Below are 22,991 nucleotides of genomic sequence, written 5' to 3'. Positions count from 1 at the left end.
CATTTTAGAGCCTCTGGAGGCAAGGAATGATCCTGACAAGTTGGCAGAAATTTAGAATAACTTTGCCCATTTATAACAGTAATGAGACCCCTTGGTGAGAATAATTCAGGTCCTACATTTCTAGCAGATAGTAATGACCTAATATTCCCTTCTGTCTCTATTGGCAAATGTTTTCTGAGAATTTTTTTTCTTGTTTCCCTAGATTTCATTCAGTTGCAATCTGAAAAAAACAGCATTTCCTGTGTAACTTGAAAACTGTTACTGGGCTTGTGGTAAGACCATATGTGATATATCCCATCTCACAGAGTCATCCAGATATTACAGTCAATTAACCAAGACAGGTCAATGAGGAAAGTTGTCATTTCATATTAATAGACTTTTGGAGATCAGTCAATGTATAAACAAACAGGGATCTTCACATTGCAATCCCATGCATATTCAGTATTTACGCAGCATTCCCATTGAGTTCAAGGTTTACTCTTGGGATATAGGATCTCAGCCTCAGTTGTTTTAAATTGAACCAGGGCTGCTGAACCTCACCATCAAAATCAAAAAAGCAATGGAAAATTATGCAATTTTAGTGTTTTGTTTTTTCTATGATCTGGGTGGCAAGGGATGCATTGACTTTATTAGTTTTGCACGCTGTAAAAAAAGTACATTGATGGAGGGGATTGTTGTTATTGTGCCTGTTGAAATAAAATATCTGCACATCCATTCATCACACTGCATTCACAGGACAGGTACTCAATATTTCTAAAAATCAGTTGTACTGTAACAAATTTGGGTCCCCATGGTATGCACAGAATTTACAAGAATGAAATAAAGTGATTAAAATACCAGGAGAATCATTCCCATGAGCTATAGTCACAGCCCAGACTAGAGACTCTTGAAAAAAGTTCCATTTTAAACTATAACCCTCAGAATCCCCATGTAGTCCAAACAAATAACTTTTGCATAACTGAAGGTGGTTTGAGCAAAGGTTTGAGCAGTTATTCTAACTGGTGGTTAGAATAAAGATGTATCTACAATGTCAAAATAAAGCAGTTTGGCACCACTCTAACTTCCATGAGACTATCCTACAAAATCTTGGGATTTTTAGCTTGTAGACAAGGCTGAATACTTCACCAAACTACAAATCCCAGGATTCTACAGGATGGAGCTATGACAGTTAAAGTGATATCAAATCACTTTATTTCTGTAGTGTGGCAGACCAGTAAATGCTGACAGATGCATACCCTCTGACAATACGCTTATACTTCAAAGGTCTCCTTTTTGGTTGTGATCTCTTTAATTGTTCGCTCTGTATTTGACCAAGAGCTCAGGGGTGGAGGCATGAAACCAAATAGTCTAAACTGAAAGACTGGCTTCTGATTCATGAAACAGAGTAAGCTTCTCAAAAATATACTTTTAAAAATAAGAGGAAAATAATGTCATACAAAACTAGTCATGTTTAGTAAAAGTCCCATGCAGTTTTAATGAGATTAAGAGAAGATCTTTCCTTATGTCTTCTATCTAATTACTTCCCCCATGGCAATATTAATTAATATTCTCTTAATTAGTCCTTGAACAGTCCAATTACCATTTTTCATTAGGATGGGGATCAATTACTGCTTCTCTTTCATTAGCTTATTTTTTTTAATAACTACAATTTTTTTTCACAATAAAGAAGAAGAAACAATTATCCGTCTGTTTCCAAGCCATACCCACACCTCCTAAGAATGAACTAGGTAAAAACAAATTAAGAGCCAATTCATAAGTAACCACAGTGGATAGGAAGCAATTAGACACTGAAATTACAAACAGGTGTCCAATTAATTAATGTCAAACAGCCTTCAAAAGCCTCAATAGTATTTTTCCCCAGTCCACACTGGACAGACTGTTGTCATAACTGCATTTTAAATAGAAAATGAATGACCATAATTTAGTTCTAACTAAAGATGGGAGAACAACATGGAAATACTGTAGGCTGCAAACAGTGTCATCTGGATTCTCTCTAAAAAGTGAGTAAACAATTTGACACTACATGACTAAATTTGAAAGCAATTAATATAGTCTCCTTCTGTTATGGAAGAATACAATATTTTGTTTTGACACTGTGGCACAGAGTACATTAAATGTCCAGTTCTCATATACAGAACCTGACCTTGCTACTGTCTAATGGTCTCTTTCCACCAGTTGACTAAGCAACGGAGGTGGATCAAATTCTCCCTTCCCTCTCCGGACCCCCTAAATATGCTCCAGAGGATTGGGGGATGCTTTGGAGCAGGTTTGGTTTGCATGCAGATTTTTAGGGAAGGCAGGGCAGGAGAGAACTCTAATTGCATAAGCAGACATATGTTCACATAAAATTGGACATAACTCAACTTGCTTTCCAATGTATTACAGCAAAATGAGGAGAAAAATACTGTCTACTACCTTTCATATGTTTAATATGCTGGGTAGATAATACAGTCAACAAGAGTCAGATCAAGACCATGGTGGACCCCAAGCCCAACAGCAGGCTCCCAACACTTAATTCACACACGTTTGTATGTCTATACACACGGGGGCATTCACACTCATTTTTTGTCCTGAGATGTGGATTGCTACGCTGATGCATAACCGTTTTGTTGTTTCCATTTTGCTTTGGGTTCGTGAGTCTCTTTCAGTCATTGTAAACCCTTTGTTATTCATACATGCTATGATTTCGGGATAAAATGGAGCTGCCTCCATTCCCTTGAACTATACTAAAGCTGGGCCAAAGCTAACAAAATGAATTTCAACACGGAGAAATGTAAGGTATTGCACTTAGGGAGGAAAAATGAAATGCACAGATATAGGATGGGGTACATAATGATGCCGAGACGTGCGGATGCTAAGCATCCGCTACGTCAAAATGGCGGCACCCATGTAGAATAGGCACCACCATTTTGTATGTGATCGGCGTGTACTAGGGTAGGGGCATCCAGAAAGGACGCCCCTTCCTAACCCTAGTACGTGCCAAGCACATACTTTTTGGTGGTGTAGAACCCATCTAAGAGTCCAAGTAGACCACAAATTGAACATGAGTCAACAGTGCAATGCGGCAGCTAGCAAGGCCAATGCGATTTTAGGCTGCATCAATAGACGTATAGTGTCTGGCCCCAGCTGGAATATTATGTCCAGTTCTGGGCACCATAATTTAAAAAGGATGTTGAAAAACTGGACTGTGTCCAAAAGAGGGCGACTAAAATGATGAAGGGTCTGGAAACCATGTCCTATGAGGGAGCTGGGAATGTTTACCCTGGAGAAGAGAAGGTTCAGGGATGTAGCTAGGATTTTAAGAGGGGGGGGGGTCCAGACTAAGTGCCACCATTATAATGTGGCTTGGGTGCAGCGGCACAGCAGCACACACCATTCATTTTTCTAATGGAAGGGGGGGTCCGGACCCCAAGAACCCCCCCTTGGCTACGTCCCTGGAAGGTTAAGAGGTAATATGATCGCCCTGTTTAAATACTTGAAGGGATGTCATATTGAGGATGGAGCAAGTTTGTTTTCTGCTGCTCCAGAGACTAGGACCCGGAGCAATGGATGCAAGCTCCAGGAAAAGAGATTCCACCTCAACATTAGGAGGAACTTCCTGACGTCAGGGATTTTCGACAGTGGAACATACTCCCTCGGAGTGTAGTGGAGTCTCTTTCCCTGGAGGTCTTTAAACAGAGGCTGGATGGCCAGATGTCGGGGATGCTTTGATTGAGATTTCCTGCATTGCTGGGGGTTGGACTGGATGGCCCTTGTGGTCTCTTCCAACTCTATGATTCTATGATTCTATATAGAGTGATCCAAATCAATTCGCCAGCTTATTCACACTGCTGATGATGTGGATCAATGCAGATCTTTCCAGAAAACCTGGGGTTGGGGAGGAAACGGTATTGAATATGCTGGGTTAAGTGGGGTTTTGGCCAGCCTCCCCCAGAAGTGCATCAGGTGCATTTTGGATGTGTGTGAACAACAAGGATTCAAGACAAATTCATCCCAGATTATTTTGTAGTGTGAATTGGGCCACAGAGAACATTTGTGCACGTACAGCCAAAAGCTAGAATCCTGTTAATGTCTTAGTATCCTGTTGTACAAGTGGTTGTGTAAGGAAGTGTTACACTGATTTAACCACTGCACAGATTTCCTTTTTAAGATAATTGTTGTTCCTGTGTGTAGTGGTTTGAGCATTGGTTGATTCTCCGCTCAGCCATGGAAACTCACTGGGTTCCCATGGCTGTTTCTATTTCTTCCAGTCATTTTGGATTTATGGCAAGCCTATCATGGCATTTTCTGGGACCAAGAGAGTGCGACTCCCCCAAGATCACCCAGTGGGTTTCCATGGCTGAGCAGAGAATCAACCAATGCTCAGAACACTACACCATGCTGGCTCATGAACATTGCACACTACTAACATGAGCAAGCCTTAGGTAACTATATATGGTCCTGCAATTACTTGCCAGGTTTTTACACAACGGTGTGATGCACCTTACCTGCTAGTATAATTCTACAGTATGCAGCTAGTGAGTGAGCAATATCTTGGCATTTTAACAAACATTTTAACAAACAAACATTTTATGTATGTAAAGAATGATGATTTTAGCTATACATGGACCCCAGGATGAGGGCAAGGGGATAAGGGATAGGGGACTTCAGCTTGAAATGATCTGGCAAGACTAGACCACCAAGACTCCTATGTAGTTGAGCTGTTTCAGGAATTAGCAGTCAGAGATGTACTAAATCGGGAAGCACCAAGAAAGGTTAAGGGGTCGTTCACACTCATTTTTTTTGTACCGATGAGATGCGGATCTCTGCAGTGATGTGATCCTGAATCAGCGTTCACATTACGTTTAGCGCAATCAAATCTCTCCAACCCTGTTCGCTATTCACACTGGCGCACTTGGGAATCAACATGGCAGTGCCTCATGGCCAGAGATGGATCTAAGCAATCCCGAGCGATTCAGTACTGCGTTCACAATACCGAAGACGCAAATCATTCCAGACCCCCTAAAAAAGACGTGGTTATTTATCCGGTGTCAAATGCACCAGGTAAAGTTGCTTTTTCACTGCCCCCCCCTGCACACTATGCTGGGTGTGTTTGGGGCATAGTGTGAACAACTCTGAAATAACCCACTTTCCACACTGTGTTATTTCATAGTGTGAATGACCCCTAAGATAGCTATTGCCATTTAGACCTTTTAGGAATAAAAAAGGATGCTTGCAATCTACCTGATACTTGGAAGCTAAGCAGGGTCAGTCTTGGTTAGCACTTGGATGGAAGACCGCCAAAGTGCTGTAGGCTATATTTTAGACTCTGCCTGCGGAAACCCTATTAAATTAATGGGATGGCCGCAATTCAACAGGTGACTTGAAGGTACATGCACACTCTCACCCACAAGCTTCACATAACACATGGAGGGCATTTGTAAGTAAGTGCACATTGTGCTTGTAAGAGTCTTCACATCTGAGATGTTTGAATAATAATGGATGGGTAAATTTTAGCCCTGCGCCTTAAAAACAGTTCCCCGTAGTAGCTATATGTCTTAGTGGAAATAATCTTTTGCACTCTCCTGAAAGAAAAGCAGGCGAACTCCTCATCCAGGGTAGGAAACTCAAATGTAAACACAAGCTCCCATTTATGGCTTCCCCATTTGCAGCACACAACATGTAGGAAACAAACATCAATAGAAATTCTGTCAGAAACACTGTCTCACACACGTGCACACACACACAATCGGCAAAATAAAGATAAAGACAGGCCTTCAGTAACTAATTACAGTAACTAATTACAGTAATGAATTACACAACATACAGGATAGCAAACATCAGTAGAAATTCTCTCAGAAACGCATTCTCTCACACACTCAACAAAATAAAGATATAGACAGGCCTTCAGTAACTACAATAATAACATCCCTTTGCATACTGATCCAGACTAAGAATTAATCCAGTTTGAGACCACTTTAACTGGCCTGACTCATTTGTATTTTATTGTGGTGCCTGAGCTGTCTCTGACAGAGAAGGCCTAAATGTCTCACAAAACTAGTTCCCAGAATTCCCCAGCATTGAGCCAGGGCAATTAAAGTGGTCTCAAACTGGATTATTTCTGCAGTGTGTTTTGGGCCTAACATAGCTATGGCTTTTGACTGGATCTAACTAGGAGTGCTGGACTGTTAATGTTGGGTGTGTTTTTTAAGTGCTCGGGTTAAGGTTTTAATGTGGAATTTAATATTTATAACTTAACCGTTGAATCGAACTGTTGACTTTGTTGGAAGTGGCCCTGAGTAAGGAAATACTAAATTAATTCCATAGTAAATCAAGTAAGGCGATGAAGTAAATAGTGGCCAGGAGGAAGGCCACGGTCCATTGTCATGTGTCACTGAAAATACTGTTCTTTCCAAATAACCTTAACTCGGCCTGATCCACACTGCAGAAATAATCCAGTTGGAGACCGCTTTAACTGCCCTGGCTGAAGGCTGGGGGATCCTGGGGAGCTGGAGTTTTGTTGTAAGACATTTGGCCTTCTCTTCTCTTTATTGCCTTTGGTTGGCTCCATAAAAGCGGAGTGGCCAGGCTTTCGTCCTCCTTTCCCAGGCCCTGTCCTACATTCTAGCCTTCAGCCCAAGAGGAGGAATTCCAAATGCCCTCCATTTTGAGCAGCCCTGAGAAGCCTGAGGTTTATATTTATTCCAGGAGGAGTGTATTTAGGTTTGGTTTCGTAAGGTCCCGCAACAAGCTCCAGCTCCCAGACTCCCATAGCCTTGAGCCAGGGCAGTTAAAGCGGTGCCAAAGCGGGTCATTCCTGCAGTGTGGCTGCAGCCTCTCTCTTTCTCTCTCTCTGCAGGTGAGATGCCCCTTCTCCTTCTCCCTCTGGCGCTGGGCCTGGGGCGCACCCTTGTGCTCCGCCTGGCGCTGGGGGGCTCGGAGGCGCCTGCTGCCGCTGCTGCGCCGCCTGGGCTCCCGGCTCTCCTCCCGAGAGACCCGCCAGGCCCTCCTCGGCTGCCTCCTCCACTGCCTCCTCCGCCTCCTCCGCAAGAAGCAGCCCGACCGACACTGAGCAGCAGCAGCAGCAGCAGCAGAGAGCCAGCCCCTGGGGAGCGGGAAAGAGGCCTTCTTGGAGCAGCATCGAGAGTCAGGATGGCCATCTGTCGAGGTGCTTGGATTGAGAGTTCCTGCATGGCAGGGGTTGGACTGGATGGCCCTTGAGGTCCCTTCCAACGCTACGATTCTGGGATTCTAAAGAGGAGGAGGAGGAGGGGAAAGGAGTAGGTAGAGGGGTCTTGTAGCGCCTTTGAGAGTAACTAAAGAAGAGGAGGAGGAGGAGGAGGAGGTAGGGAGATCTAGTAGCCCCCTTGGGACTAAGTAAAGAAGAGGAGGAGGAGGAGGGCGTCCCAGCCTCCCCCCCGCCTCCTCCCAAACCTGCCCGAGAAGGTGAAGGGGGCACCTCCTCAGGCTCCTCCTTCCCAGCCCTGGGCAGGCAGGTGGGCAGCCCTGGCAGTGGCCGCCCCTGAGCCCCTGCTGCTGCTGCTGCTGCTGCCCTGGCTGAGGAAGGGGAAGGTGCGGAGGGCCAAGGCCTCTCCCCCAGGACCTTCAGCCCCAGCTCCCGGAGGAGGAGGTTCTGGCTCTGGCTCTGATCTGCTGCCCCCAGGCAGGGCCCTGCTCCCCGCCTGTCTCTGCCTTCTCCTGCCGCCGGTGGAGGGCTAGTTCCCTGGTCCCTTCTTCAGCATCACCCAGAAAAGTCTGGCCTCCCCTGCTTGGGATCCGAGGAGGGAGGCCGGGGGCCCTTTGCTTGGGGAGGCTTCAAAGCAAGCTTGAACTCTGGGAGATCCCCCAAGAGAGGAGGAGGAGGAGGAGGAAGAGAGAGCAGCTGGGAAGAAGTTCTCTGGGACACTTCTTGAACTCTTGTGGGGAGGCTGAGCCCGGAGGGCATCTCTGCCGACGGTGGCATGGGCGCTGTGGCCTTCTCCTGGGACACTGGAGCCAAGTGACAAGAGGCACACCCACGGAGCCCGGGCCCAAATGCTCGAGGAACAATGTCGGAGGGCACGGCAAGGAAAGTCCAGCCCTTCACCATTAGCACCAAGCTTTCCTTGCCCAAGTGCTCCCTGGACTTTCCGGGAGAGAGCTGCCCCGGCATCTCTCTAGCTGCTCTGGACAAAAACCTGAAGGAGGAGAGCGTTCCTCTGTCCCTGGCTGGCGGTTCCCCGGGGCCCACGGGGGCTGGGCTCGAAAGGGTGGCCACCCAAGAGGATGGCATCAACCCCAACTCCTTGTCCCGTTCCATCAAGAAGATCGCTCTGTCCAACTGGCAAAGGGAGCCTGGTCCGGGCGAGGAGGATGCCATGCTTAGGGGCACTACCCAGGCCAGCTCCGAGAGGAACTGCAACAACAACAACTGCAGGACAGGAAAAGCCCAGTTCAAGGTAAGCCATTCCTTGCCCACCCTTTATTTTGTTATGCCCTGGCACTCTGCTTTCCACCGCTCTTGGGTTGAAAGCTAAGCCAGGCCTGCTTTCTCCTCAGTCTCTAGAATCCTTTGTGGCCTCCATCATGTCAGAAGGCGTTGTAAGACTAGAAGTTCTAGGGGCCAATTTGCGTCATGATAGTTCAGTTTTTGCCCTGTCTGTCTCTGGTGGAAGAAGAGCTTTGTTCATGCAAAACTAAAGATGTACCAGAAGTAACTCTGAGCAAAGTAAGAGTCGGAGATGGAGGGATCATTGGAGACAAAGGAGGCCATTTTTTCTTAGACTGAATCTAGCCCCTGTCTCCTCCAAATTATCACTCAGTGTCATCATATACTGCACGCTGTCTGATATTTTCCTTGTAAAAGGCTTTCCCCTTAAAAGATGGAGGTTAAATACTGACTTTTCCAGATAGCTCTTCTTCATTTGAAGTAACATGGGTTTTCTTGTTCTGCCTTTTTGGAATGATTTCTGCTCCATCCTCTGAGTTCATGTCTCCTTGTTTGTGTGTGTATCGCCTACTCATGATTAGTGACAAAAACAACTTGGAACAGGGTGGAACAAGCCTAGGAAATGTTACCCGTACAATTAGCAACCATCTAAGTTTCCATCCCCTGGCAAACTGTACCAAGGCATGTCAGTGCTGGGCAGATTTGGTAAGAATATGGCATGGAGAGTGATGCTGGTAAAGACCTGGAAGTCGTAACACCCAGGCTTGAAGGTAAAAACAAGAGTGGCATATACAAGTTTCTCAGTCTGAGTCTTCTGACAAAACGGTGCTGATGCTTATAATTCAGAGATGCCTTTTTCTTGCTTAGAGTTTTCTGTGTACACACAAGAAGAACTTGGACAGTGATCTTTTTGGATTACAAGAATCCCCAGCCAGCATGGTCACTACAAATACCCCCCCATACCAAATCCAGCCTTGTTTTGAGGAGGAACTGTAAACTAATTGCACTGTTATTTCTGTCCGTGTGCCTGTCTGTTTTAACTGATGTTCCTATAGGAAAAGAGTGAGCAAATCTCTGAAAAAAACGGCATTGTCAGTCAAAACTTTATGGATGTGAATGTTTCAGGTGGATGACCCAGGATCACATCAGATCCATTTGCCCATTACAAGGGTGCACCACTTCAACTGCTTTCTAATTCCCTCCATGGATTTCAAGTATTAAAGACAGCAAATAAATAATCCTATGGTTGGCTCCATGATGTCAAGATATGTTAGAACTCTGTTTTGTGAGGTTATGATAAACCGAGGCCACGCAGCTCAGTTTTGAGCAAAGTCAAGATTTTTGACAGGTTTCGCTGTAATGCATGGCAAAGTCATTACCTCACTGCGCTATCCCATAGGCCCCAGGGAAAGTGTCCTTCAAACTGACCTTGAAATCTTGGCCAAAATCTTGACAAGTCCTTCTGTATTTCCCTGGCACTGAGCCTTGCAGAACCCAGACTTGTTCCTCCCTTGGATGGAGTAATCTGCCCTCCATTTGTGTGGTCACTACCATCCATTGAACCTTCCTGCCAGTCACTTCTCCATTGCAGTCACCACTTTCCAAAGCAATAGAAAAGGTTAACTCGGTTCTTGTTTTCACATGTGCTCCCGGCTGCTGCTTGTTGGATGGGATGAGAGGCAGGGAGGGGAAGAGCGGAGCGCTGCCTCTGCAATCCAAGCAGAGCAGCTCTGCAGGAAGGATGAGATCATCTTGCGCTGACAGCCTTGTTTTCCTGCAGCTGATGGATTGAGGGGGTTTCGTATGTAAATAAAGCACTTATGTCACCTGAAAGCTTATCTCCCATAACTGAGCTCAAGCTGGGGAAGTGCCAAGTGGGCTGTGGTGGTGTATGTATCTTCAACTTGCCTGTTGACTTCTGGCGACCCCTTAAATTTCATAGAGTTTTCTTAGGCAAAGAATCCTCAGAGGTGGTTTTGGCAGTTCCTTCCTCTGAAATGTTGCCTACAGCACCTGGTATTCATTGGTGGTCTCCCATCCAAGTACTAACCAGGGCTGACCCTATTTAGCTTCCAAGATGGAATCTGGTGCCCCAGGCCTCTGTGGTGGTAGTAGGTAATATATTCATATATAAGGACATGTTTAACCATAAGTATCTTGAGTCACAGGGCAGTATGCCCAGCAATGTAATGACCATTCGGTGTTTCTGACAACCAGCCTTTCTACAAATAGAACAGGAGCAAAGCATCACCGGAGAATTTATTTTCTTCAACAGAGAAGTTTACTCTTTGTCTAAGCTGCCCAGTTTTCAAGTGCTGAGCTGTTTCATACTCTTTAAGTTTTAGCCAGACAATAAAATATCCTAGGCTTTTCTCTTAGTGTACGTGTCTTTTATCAATGTTTCCAAGGGTGGAACAGTCTTCTTTGTATGTACATTTGGAGAGGAATAGCCTCACATCAGGAAACCAGCTAAGAAACTTTCAGGACTTTCTTTTTTTAACCACCTGCCCACCAGACCTCAGTTACGTATTACAGCAGTGGACAAAAGGGAATGCACATCCATCAAAAAAAAGCTGAGAAAAGGTGATTTATACATTTAAGAACACCCCCTCCAACCCAACAGCTGTAAGAGCACAAGATCTTCTGAACAGTGAGAAACGTACCTGAGACTGAGTTGGGTTTTTTCCTCCTAGAAAAATGCAGCTGCAAACACATAAAATCCACCAGGGATTGGGACTCTGTGGAATGAGCATTCAAGACAATTGAGCTTGTTCAGATCAAACCATTCCATCTATATAACAAGACTTAGCTGCAATACAAAAATACATTACATACTACTTATAAGTAAGTCCAGAAGGATTAATTTCCAAGTGAAATACTAATGTTTGCAGTGTTAGAAGTTCAGTGTGGAAGGAAGAAGCACAGGTTTATTTAGACATGTATGGAGTTTTGGATGTCCAGAGATAACAGAAATAAACAATACAGAAAGTGCAATTGCTTCATAAAATGTAGTTGCTCTTGGAGGAACCTATGCATAAATTTAAGTTACACATCTTATTATAATTCCTGAACCATATCTTGTCAGTGCTCTGGTATACTTGATCTGGGTCTCAGTATTTGTTAAATGTGTGACTGCAGCAGCCGTTCCCTCTCTTTGTTCTGAATCATGAACTCTGATAAGCATTTGTGTTCCCTGGGTGATGCTTCTATGCTATGGTGACATCATCCCCTTTGTTCTTTTCAATGGAAAGTTACTCAAATCAGTATCCCGCCCCTCCCCCCCCCCCCCCCCGATCATGCTAAGTACAATCACCTATGTAGCAAGTGTAAATTTAATTAATTAATTAATTAATTGTTGGCCTTTCCTTAGGCATGAGCCAAAGATGCAAACAGTCTCTGCTCAAAGGATGTGCCAAAATAGACCGTGCTGGCCAGGGGACATTGATTTGTTTCCTCTCACAAGTATACGATACTTTGCCTTCTAAAAGACTTGCTTTTCTTGGAGACATTGCTTGTGTGGATCACAAATACCCCAGCTTGACTGTTAGGACTGTACCTTATCCCTTGGCTCCTAATGGAAGGCAAGGATCACAGAGAACAATATGTTCCAATACTGCAGTCTTTATCCTTCCTATTTAAATTTGGCCATTTCCCATTGTGCTAGATCTGTTTCCCCTTCCAAGCAAAATGAATTTTTGTGTAAACATGAGAGATGGTGTTTTTTTTTAACTTAATTTGAAATTTTATCCTCCCAGGAAGACTTGTAGTACAAGTAGCACTGAGTAACAGTAGAGCTCCAGTTCCCGGGAACCTGCTAAATTAGGGTCTTATTTTTGTCTCTTTTCTGATAACATTCTGACAACATTTGAATAGTACTGCATTATTTCTTCATTTGGCAGCTAATGATGTTTAAATGAGAGATGGTATAATCCTTGGGATGGAATATTGGGCTTGGAAGTAAATTTGCACCTTGGCTATACTGATCTTTCTGCTGGGTTTATTTTATTTTATTTTATTTTGGAAAGTTTTTTTTAACTTCTGCTTTCTCTTTAAAATGGGAATAATTATGACCTCTGTCACTCTTGCAAGAATGAATGGCTGATGAACTTAGTGTTCAGTATTGTATTGATATAAAATGCTGAATATGGTGATGAGGAGGCTAGCAGATGGTTACTTTTGCCCCATCTTCTCTTAGGATAGCTACATGTGGATTTGCAAAACAGTTGTCATGGGTCGAGATTGATTCAAGGGTGGTTAATAATAACAACAAGTAATAGATGAGAACCAGCATGGTGTAGTGTTTTGAGCGTTGGATTATGTCTCTGGAGATCAGGGTTCAAATCCCAGCTTGGCCATGTAAACCAAGTAGGTAACTTTGGCAAGTTCCACTCTCTCAGCCCCAGAGAAGCAATTTGCCAAGAGTACATGATAGGTTCACTTTAGAGTCACCATAAATTGGAAATGACTTGAAGGCACACAACAACAAAAGTAATAGCTGAGAAGCTGTAGCTAAAGCAACAACAATTGGTCAACACAGCTGATCTCAAAACATTGTCTGGAGACACTGTGCTTTATGCAAGAGATGGGCAGTGATAGTAAAGTGACAGCTTGAAAAATTTCCTTTACTCTATTCCAGCACAAAGAGTTTAGAGCCCAGGGTTCTTTAATATTCTGGGCAAATATATAGTATAGCTGGGTGAAGCTGCATCCTAACCTATTGATTTTTCCTTCTAGGTCTTTCTCAAAAAAGAAGGGAGGAAAGAGGAAGAAAAGCAAGAAGAAAAAAAGTTCAAGGTTGGGGACAGAGCTGCTCCGCTTCACATGGTATGTGCCATTGTAACCCTTTCATTCAGTCTTCCCCAGCTATACTGGTTGTGGATAACATGACTCCTAGTCTTTCATGAACCTCTTTGCCACTTTCCAAAGCATTGGAAAGCTGACAATGGAAAGTAGATTAGAGATTGTACTGCAGCTTGAAACTGGTTTGGTGGCCCTTTCATAGGCAAGTGCCTAAGTCTATTTTATTTGCTGGTGCTGATTTGGATTGCTGTGGACAAAAGTGGTTACCAGATACAGAGTTAATTACAGTCGTCCCTCCTAATTTGTGAACTTGGAATTTGCAAATTTGGTTATTCGTGATCCAGGCATTGGAGGGGTCAGGAGAGAGCTTGGCAGCCCCTTCTGCCTCCCCTCCGATGCCCAGATCGGGTGATCCAGTCATGGCAGGGGTGGAGAAAGACCCCTGCAGGTCCCCTCTGGATTCCTGCCAACCTCTCTAGTGATAGATGCAAATAAGAAAATTCTGGGGAAAATGTTGTGTGGGGAAATGAGGTTGTGCCTGGGACTCATTCACAAGATTATCTCAGTTCAAAATCAGAACAGGATACCATTCATATTGTGGTGATAGCTTTATTAAACCAGTCATAAAGGCACAAAATTAATTGTACTAGATTTCAAAGGTCAGGCAAAGATGGCAAAAAACCATGTTGGGAAAGGGAAGGAATGGTATTAGAAATTAAAAATTGATTAGAAATTAAAATTTAAAAACTCCAGGCATTTTATAGTATAGGGTACTTCATGACCCCAGTAAATTTCAATGTTCTGCTGTCCCTTTGGAAGAATGTTCAGCTACCCCTGAATGAGGACAACTTGCTGACAACTACAGCATATCACTGTTTTTTCCCTGAATCATGGTTTGCTGAAGAAGCATGGGATATTGTTCTTACTCCAGTGTTTTTCATTGGCTCAGACCAGAAAGTATCCCCATTGGTAAAAGTCAATAGTTCTGTGAGGCATTTTTATTTTTAGGGGTACGGAAAAGACACATGGCAAGTACCTTTTGGGGACTGTTTGCAACTATGCAGATAACGATGCTGCAAAAAGTGCTGGAAAATGTTTATGTAACGGATCTAATTCTGCGTGGAGTCTACAACCAAATAGTCTACAACTAAAATATTGCATTCTGATGCATGAGAGTTAACTTTGTAATGCAAATGTGGCCTTATCATGAACTTGTTTTCTCAGAGCCATAACTCCTCCCAAAGGAATATGCACCCAAATTGTATTCTTAAAATTTATCACACTTCAGAGTCATGTTCTACATATATCCTGGCTCTGTTTATACCTCCTCCACTTAAGGATCTTAAATTTGATTTTCAAAACTTGATATGTGTGCTGTCAATGTTTTGCACACAAGAGTGTTAAGCTTCTCTTTCCATGCTCTGCCATTTAAGATCAGGCAGTACTGACCTCCCTTCCTGCAAAGGGATTTGAGATACCAGGTTTACAAATTTAGCCCTCCATGGTAGTTTGCAGCTGGACCTTGGGCTGCGCTTGGAAGGAAGCCACTTCTGTAACTGGCTGACCTTAGCTGCCTTGGACCAGTGACAGAACATTACATCATTGCTGACCGCAAGAACAAAGCTTGGAAAAGATTCAGAGTTTCTCTCACTTGATGAGTTACTTAAAATAAGTGTCTCCAGGCTGCCTTTGAGGAGTAGAGTCTGAGCTCATTTGTAAGGAAGGCAGGGAGGAAAAGTCACCCTTTTGTTTCAGTAGCCTTTTTGCTTAAGGACTGAGAATATAGAAAATTCAGAAATGCTGTTGTATTCAAGATCAGGAAGGAATAAAAAGAAGCTGGATGCAGTACACAGAAGAGTTATATAAAAGGGATAACAAAATGAAGGACACATGGATCGAAGAGTCATATGAAGATGAACCCCAAATTCTAAAAAACTGCAATGAGGAAAAATAAATAAATCATGAGGAGCAAATGATACGCCAATTGAATTGCTTCAGTCCACACTAACAGAAGCAACACCACTGCTAACCAACATATGTCAACAGATATGGAAAACAAAACAATGGCTAACAGACTGGAAACGATCAATATACGATCAATATACATCCCCATCTACAAAAAGGATATATAAAAGGCTGCAGCAAAATCATAGCTCTAATCCCTCATGCAAGCAAAATCATGCTCAAATTTCTGCAGCATGAACTCCAACCATACATGGAGAGAGAAATCCTAAAGGTCAAGCAGGATTCAGGAAAGGAAGAGACACTAGGGACTACATTACAAATATACGGTGGCTAATGATGCGCACCAAAGAATTCCAAAAGAAGATCAGCAGGATCCTCCTTTCCTCAAGGAGGAAAGTGCAAAGGCAGGCTTATTGTTGAAGAAAGAAAACAAAAACAAAAATAATGACCACAGAAAATTTACACAGACTCAACCTAGACAATGAGAAAATAGAAATAGTAAATGAATTTTCACACCTGAGATCAAATATTGATCAGAGTGGGGACTGCAGTCAAGAAATCATAATAAGACTAAGAATGGGGAGGGCAGCTGTGAGACAACTAGAAAATATCCTAAAATATAAAGAGAAACAACTGAGCATGAAATTCAGAATCATACAAACCATTGTATTCCCTATTACCATGAATGGATGCGAGAGCTGGACAGTTAAGAAAGTGGATAGGAAGAAAATTAATTCAGTTGAGATGTGGTGCTGGAGAAGAGTGCTGAGGTTACCATGGACAGCCAAGAAGTCAAACAAATGGGTCCTATAGCAGATCAAACCAGAAGTCTCTCTGGAAGCCAAGATGACAAGACTGAGGCTATTGTACTTTGGCCACATCATGAGGAACCATGACTCACTGGAAAAAGCAATAATGCTAGGAAAGGTGGAGGGAAGCAGAAAAAGACAAAAGGCCACATGCTAGATGGATGGACTCTATTAAGGAGGTCATAGGTATGCATTTTCAGGATCTGAGCAGAGCAGTGGAGCATAGGGAGTCTAGGAGATGTCTCATCTACAAGGTCACCATGGGTTGAGATCAACTCGAAGGTGGATAACAACAACAACAACAACTGTCCCTTAGGGCTGAGAGAGAGAGATGGTGGTTGATCAGGATACTATGATGAGATGAAGCTAAAGAGTTTATTTGCTTTTTCTTTTTCTTTTTTTCTTTTTAGAGTGCATGTTTATCTCTGCCTCAGGCAGAGATTGAGAAAGTTACTTTCTTGGACTGCATCTTCCAATGGCCATACTGGTTGAGGGGAATCCAGAACTGTAATCTAAAATATAACTTTTCCAAGCTCTGATTTCATGCTTAATTCTCACTAGAGTTAGGTAAGGTTTATGATGAGGAAAGATGTCTGGAAAGTTTAACTGGAATCTTTCTACCAGTCAAGCCCGTATGTGTATAGATAGACCATTCATTCACTTATTACAAATCAGATCCTTGCAGTGAATGAACAATGTGAAAACACTGAGGGATTTCAATGGGACCACATTAGTTGAATGAGCAGTCTGGTGCTGGCAGAATAAATGGGTGCAGGATTAGTCAGGGAGCTCATGTAGGCCACATTCTTATGCCATGATGTGAGAGACAGATACTGTCATGGAACAGAAACTTGCCAAGAAGCAGGAGATAAAGCAGATGAATGAGAAATAAATCTTCAGCATACCAATTAGGAGCTTAGCACTTTGAGATTATTCCCAAAGCCCATATATGATAGGAGGAGGCACATTTCTTTATTCACACATCAGCCTTGTTACATCAAAACAAGAGATAGGTTTCACTGTTTAGCAGGCAAAAATACGTATAGAGGGAGCTATGCTAAAGCTTCCTTAGTTTTAACTTTACAGCACTATAACATTTCAGGTGTTTATCTCCTAACTCTGCTATCAGAACTGGTCCATTCACACACACACATCAGTTTTAATGAAACAATTACATTCGTTGTCCCCTATTTCATATGGGGAACTGATATAAAATGTCTCTGATCATACTGGCAACTGACAGAATATATTCTAGGATAAACAAAATGTGTATGTATCTCCAAAATAAAATTGGAAAGAACAGGAATGAAATCTGGGACTTTCTGGTCTTTTCAATCACTCTGTACAAACCCAAAAATTTCAAAGACTAGGGACAAGCGCAAATTGACTGAACACCAATAAGAGCCAGATCTTATTTCTAAGATAGAGGCAGTAAAAATGAGAAATGAGTGAAGATGAGGTTTAAAACATGGCTAGCACAGCATAAAGACAACATAAGAAAGAGCGAGAGAGAGAGCACCTTTTATTCTGGTTAATTTCTATGTATAGTTGTGAAAGCTGGACAGTGAAGAAAGCTGATAGGAAGAAAATCAGCTCATTTGAGACATGGTACAGAAGAAGAAATCTGTGGATACTGTGGACTGCTAAAAAGGCAAATAAATGGCCCCTAGAGAGCAAACCAAGCCTGAACTCTCCTTAGAAATCAAGATGACTAACATGAAGCTGTTGTACTTTGGCCACATCATGAGAAGGCATGACTAACTAAAAAGATAATAATGCTTGGGAAGGTAAAAGGCAGTAGGAAAAGAGGAAGACCATATTCCAGATAGATAGTTTCAGTCAAGGAAGCTATGGCCCTGGGTCTGCAAGACCTGAACAGAGCTGTTGATGATCGGGTTCCTCAGAGGTCTCTCATTCATAGGTTAAAGTGGACTTGATGGCAGTTAACAATAACAACAAATAAAGGAAAAGATGTCTATATCAGAACAGTTTTGAGATCAAATGTGTCCCAAGAAAGCCATGCAGATAAAATGCCTAGTAGACTACAATAAGTTTGCCATTTGCAAGAGAGAAAAAACGCACTGTGCCTCAGTGGAGAACTTTCTTTTTCAAAGAGAGAGTGTGAGAGTGAGTTCTGTATGAATTCTTGAGATGTTTAAAGAAATAATGTATTGCTACATCAGCAAAAGTAGCCCATTATTTTGCTTGTTGCATTGAGCCTTATACTAGGGAGGAGCTGGAGGGAGTCCTGCTTTTTAGTGAGAGGCTGTTATGTCTTCTTACCTTAATTATACAAGGTGTCCATAGCTAACAAGTGAGGAGAATATATATTTATACACACACACACACACGCACACATTTTCAAGGCAATGTTCTTGTGCTGGGATTCCTCCCCTATACTCTAGGGACTGTGGAAGAGGGGTCAGTCCTGAGAGCCAGGAACCCTACTCATAAGTATATGGTATGTCTTCTGATCATGGCAGGATTATGGCTGGTCAGACTGCTTACTAAATGGTGTACAAACCATAGTTTCTTCCCATGACATTTCACAGTGCTTCTGTCTCCACAGTGGCTCTGAAATCACACTTAGCCATGAAGTTCTTGAATTATTTTGAATTATTTAGCCTACATCATGTGGTTGTTGTGATAGGAGGGTGGTATGTTCCTATGTATGCAGTATAAAAACATACCCAATAATTATTACAATACTTGCAGAAAAGTATGTTTGGTTGCAATGGTGTGATCCACATCCTATAAGAATCTATAGGAGGGATTTCAACATGCAGAGACTGCATTTTAAGTATATTTAATTTTCTTTGCTACTTGACTCAGCAGTGAGAACTAGCACAATAACTGCAGGGCAGGTACATCTTCATCACCACTGCAGTTTCGCCTGTATTATGAGCCAGCCTAGAATTTTGCACCATTGTGTTTTGGATCTGCAACACTGTGGTATCTGTCAACGGCTATCAGCACCTGATTCTGTAATGTAAAAGTTGCACCAGATCGTGGGAATAACAAGTTAAATTTAACAAACTGTGGGATAATTAGTTATCCCTTTTCATTAGGAGAGTTTATGAGTTAAATTGATGCATAAAGCTCCCACTATCAGAGTTTGAAAATAACTAAATAAATATAGCTATTCAAAGAGGTAGTTGTCTTAGCAACAAAAAAGAAAAAAGGCCAATGAAAGAGTCCAGTAGCATCTTTGGGAATAATTGATTTATTCTAGTAAAAGCCTTTATGGACTACAGTCCACGTCATTAGACGTTATACAAACTTCAAAAAGAATTTGAATGAGATTGTGACTAGGAGTAACTGTTACACACACTCACACACATCCATAGACATATATCAGCCAATGTGAAATGAAAGGCTTTCTCGGCTGGCATCCATAATTTTTTGTGGGTTTTTCATGCTATGTGGCCATGTTCTGGAAGAATTTATTCTTGACATTTCGCCTGCATCTGTGACTGGCATCTTCAGGGAATGGTGGCATAGAGGTGTGTAGGGTATAGATACTGTGCAACCCTTGGTTGAGAGGAAGTGATTTACATGTTAATCTGTATGTTGGTGAATGGCAAGACCTCAGGATGGGAGGATATGTGAGGAGGATTTGTGTCTATTTAATTAGTGATAGATGGGAAACCCCCTGACCCTGGGTGATGTTCATTTGCATGTGCTGAGTCTTGATTTTTGGTGTTTTTTCGGGACTAGTAGCCAAACATTGCTCACTTTCAGGGTTTCTTCTCTCCTGTCCAGGTGTTTGTGGATATCATTGGCTTCCCTGTGCTTTCTGACCTAATAGTGGTTGGCATGGTCCAGAATTTCAGTTTTTTGAAAGAAGCATTTTATGCCCAGGTTGGTTTATAACATGTTCTGCTACTGCTGATTTTTCTGGCTGGTCCAGTCTGCAGTGTCTATCGTGTTCCTTGATTTGCATTTGAACACTGCATTTGGTGGTCCCTATGTAGACTTGTCCATACCTGCATGTTATGCGGTAAACTCCTGCGGCCGTGACAGGGTCTTTCCTGTCCTTTGCTGAGTGCAGCATTTGCTGGATTTTCTTGGTCAATCTGTAGATCATTTGGAGGTTGTGTTTCCTCATTAGTTTTCCCTATTATGTCTGTGACTCCTTTGATATATGGTAAAAGTACCTTCTTTTTTGGATGGTTGTTTGTCTTCACTCCACTGTGTCTGGCAGCTCTTCTGATGTCTGAGCTGGAGTAACCATTAGCCTACAGAGCCCAGTTTAGATGCTTCAGTTCATCATTTAGGAAGCGGAATTTGCAGATCCTTTTTGCACAGGCTACCAGTGTTTTTATTGTGCTTCTCTTTTGTCCTGAGTGATGGTTGGAGTTCTTGTGTAGGTATCTATCCATGTGTGTAGGTTTTCTGTGTAGCATGTAGCCCAATCATTGGTCCAGTTTGTGGATGACCAGGACATCCAAGAATGGCAGTGTTCCTTCCTTTTCTTTTTTTTCATCTTGAATTGGATGTTTGGGTGGATGTTGTTGAGATAGATTTTCTTCTCCATGGCTCTAAATGGGCTTTTCTGGTGCTGTTTCCAGGAATTGCTTTTCAACGTGTTCCATGTAAAAGTTTGCTATCACGGGGCTCAGAGGGCTTCTCATGGCTAGAGTCCATTGTCCCACTGGAAGTAGTTTGTGATGAGGCAATGTTCAAACAGGGCTGTGATGTCTTCCAGAAAAAAATTGTTGGATGAGTGCCACAGTTTCCATTATGGGGACTTTGGTGAACAGGGAGACCACATCAAAGCTGACATACCTAGTATGCCATGTTATATTGGTATGGCAGAGGTGGTGATAGGTGATTAGAGTATTAACTCGACATCAAGGTTCTACACCCTGCTGAGCTTGGAAACTCAGTAAGGGACTGTGCAGGCCTGTGAACATGTAGAAAGCAATGCCAAAATCACAAAAAGTCAACACGGGTTTCAGAGAAAGAAGTCATGCCAGACAAACCTTATCTCTTTCGTTGATAAAATTACCAGCTTGGTAGATGAAGGGAATGCTGTGGATATAGTATATCTTGATTTCAGTAAGGCCTTTGACAAAGTTCCCCATTATATTCTTGCAAACAAGCTTGTAAAATACGGGCTAGACAAGGTAACGGTTACATGGATTTGTAACTGGTTGACCGACCGAACGCAAAGGGTGCTCAACAATGGCTCATTTTCAGCCTGGAGAGAAGTGACCATTGGGGTCCCACAAGGCTCTGTCCTCAGGCCAGTTCTATTCAACATCTTTATCAATCACTTGGAGGACAAAATTGGGGGAATACTTATCAAATTTGCAGATGACACCAAATTAGGAGGAGTAGCTAATACTCCAGAGGACAGGATCAAGATTCAAAATGACCTGAACAACTAGAAAGCTGGGCCAAAGCTAACAAAATGAAATTCAACACGGAGAAATGTAAGGTACTGCACTTAGGGCGGAAAAATGAAAAGCACAGATATAGGATGGGGGACACCTGGCTGAATGAAACTACATGTGAAACGGATCTAGGAGTCCAAGTAGACCACAAGTTGAACATGAGTCAACAGTGTGATGTGGCAGCTAACAAGGCCAATGCGATTTTAGGCTGCATCAATAGAAGTATAGTGTCTAGATCCAGGGAAGTAATAGTGCCACTCTATTCTGCTCTGGTCAGGCCCCACCTGGAATACTGTGTCCAGTTCTGGGCACCACAATTAAAAAAGGACATTGAGAAACTGGAGTGTGTCCAAAGGAGAGCGACTAAAATGGTGAAAGGTCTGGAAACCATGCCCTATGAGGAACGACTTAGGGAGCTGGGGATGTTTAGCCTGGAGAAGAGAAGGTTAAGAGGTGATATGATAGCCCTGTTTAAATATTTGAAGGGATGTCATATTGAGGAGGGAGCAAGCTTGTTTTCTGCTGCCCCAGAGACTAGGACCCGGAGCAATGGATGCAAGCTGCAGGAAAAGAGATTCCACCTCAACATTAGGAGGAACTTCCTGACAGTAAGGGCTGTTCGACAGTGGAACAAACTCCCTCGGAGTGTAGTGGAGTCTCCTTCCTTGGAGGTCTTTAAGCAGAGGCTGGATGGCCATCTGTCTGGGATGCTTTGATTGTGATTTCCTGCATGGCAGGGGGTTGGACTGGATGGCCCTTGTGATCTCTTCCAACTCTACGATTCTATGATTCTATGATTTTACAGCCAATTTGGGGCCATGGCAACCAGACACCATGGCCCCAATCTTGCCTTTGCAGGGTGCAAAAAGGAGCCACAAAAAGCGGCTTCTTTTTGTGCCCTGCCATACAAGGCTCCTTGGGCACCAGAAGAGTGCTGTGACACCGCAAGCCATGTGGTGAATCACGTAGCCTCACATTAGCCTGGGAGCAGAGCCGGGGTGTACATCATGTGGATGTTATGCCCCGACTTAGCCCCCAAGTGACCACGAACCAGTCATTTTGTCTCAACATTATTACTGCTGTTTTTTTCTTCTTATATTTATTTATATCCTACTTTTCCAGTTTGGAACTCAGGGCAGCTTGCAACAGCTATGACAAGCATACTTAAAAATTAACAGCATACAAAAGTTAAAAAACAAACCTACACAAAATTTGAAACCAGTTAAAACAAATTGAAACAACAATAGTTAATAAAACTTCAGCACATTATGCAAGGCCTGTGTCCTCTGAAAAATCAGTTCTCAAAGGCCTGCCAGCATAAAAAGGATTTTAGCTGCTTGTGGAAAGATACTAACCCTACATCATGGCATTCTTGAAAAGATAAAGTGGCAACATTGGCTTGAGCTCAATGTAAGAAATTTGGGGTATACATATTACCATTAAATAAAATAATAGCTACAGTAGTTTGAGCACGCTTGCAGTAATGCAGAGGTTTAGGACTGGGTGTTCAGTGCTCATTCATGCCAATTTATTCTCTAAAATAGATTTGCCTTTAGAACTAAAGAGCAATTGAGACACACCCACTCTCTTTTTATCTGACTTAGGGCAAAT

The 22,991-nt window shown here is 42.8% G+C and overlaps 1 protein-coding gene and 1 long non-coding RNA gene across 6 annotated transcripts in view; both read left to right on the top strand.

Annotated features, from left to right (window-relative positions):
* Window positions 1-202: 202 nt before the first annotated feature.
* On the top strand, window positions 203-7,848 carry LOC121917836. Its single transcript, XR_006101112.1, has 2 exons — window positions 203-272; window positions 6,839-7,848. It is a non-coding gene; the product is annotated as an uncharacterized LOC121917836 (long non-coding RNA).
* A 142-nt stretch (window positions 7,849-7,990) lies between these two features.
* LOC121917799 overlaps window positions 7,991-22,991 on the top strand; it is a 72,803-nt gene continuing 57,802 nt past the window's right edge. For all 5 annotated transcript variants that reach the window (XM_042443943.1, XM_042443949.1, XM_042443940.1 and 2 more), the window contains exons 1-2: window positions 7,991-8,417; window positions 13,142-13,231. In XM_042443943.1, coding sequence (XP_042299877.1) covers window positions 8,028-8,417; window positions 13,142-13,231 — 480 coding nt within the window. In that variant the 5' untranslated portion in view covers window positions 7,991-8,027. The remainder of the gene's footprint in view (window positions 8,418-13,141; window positions 13,232-22,991) is intronic.

Source organism: Sceloporus undulatus, chromosome 1, assembly GCF_019175285.1.
Source record: "Sceloporus undulatus isolate JIND9_A2432 ecotype Alabama chromosome 1, SceUnd_v1.1, whole genome shotgun sequence".
NCBI classification, from domain to species: domain Eukaryota; kingdom Metazoa; phylum Chordata; class Lepidosauria; order Squamata; family Phrynosomatidae; genus Sceloporus; species Sceloporus undulatus.
The sequence above is the reverse complement of the archived record's forward strand: the minus strand, read 5'-3'. Positions and strand labels throughout refer to the sequence as shown.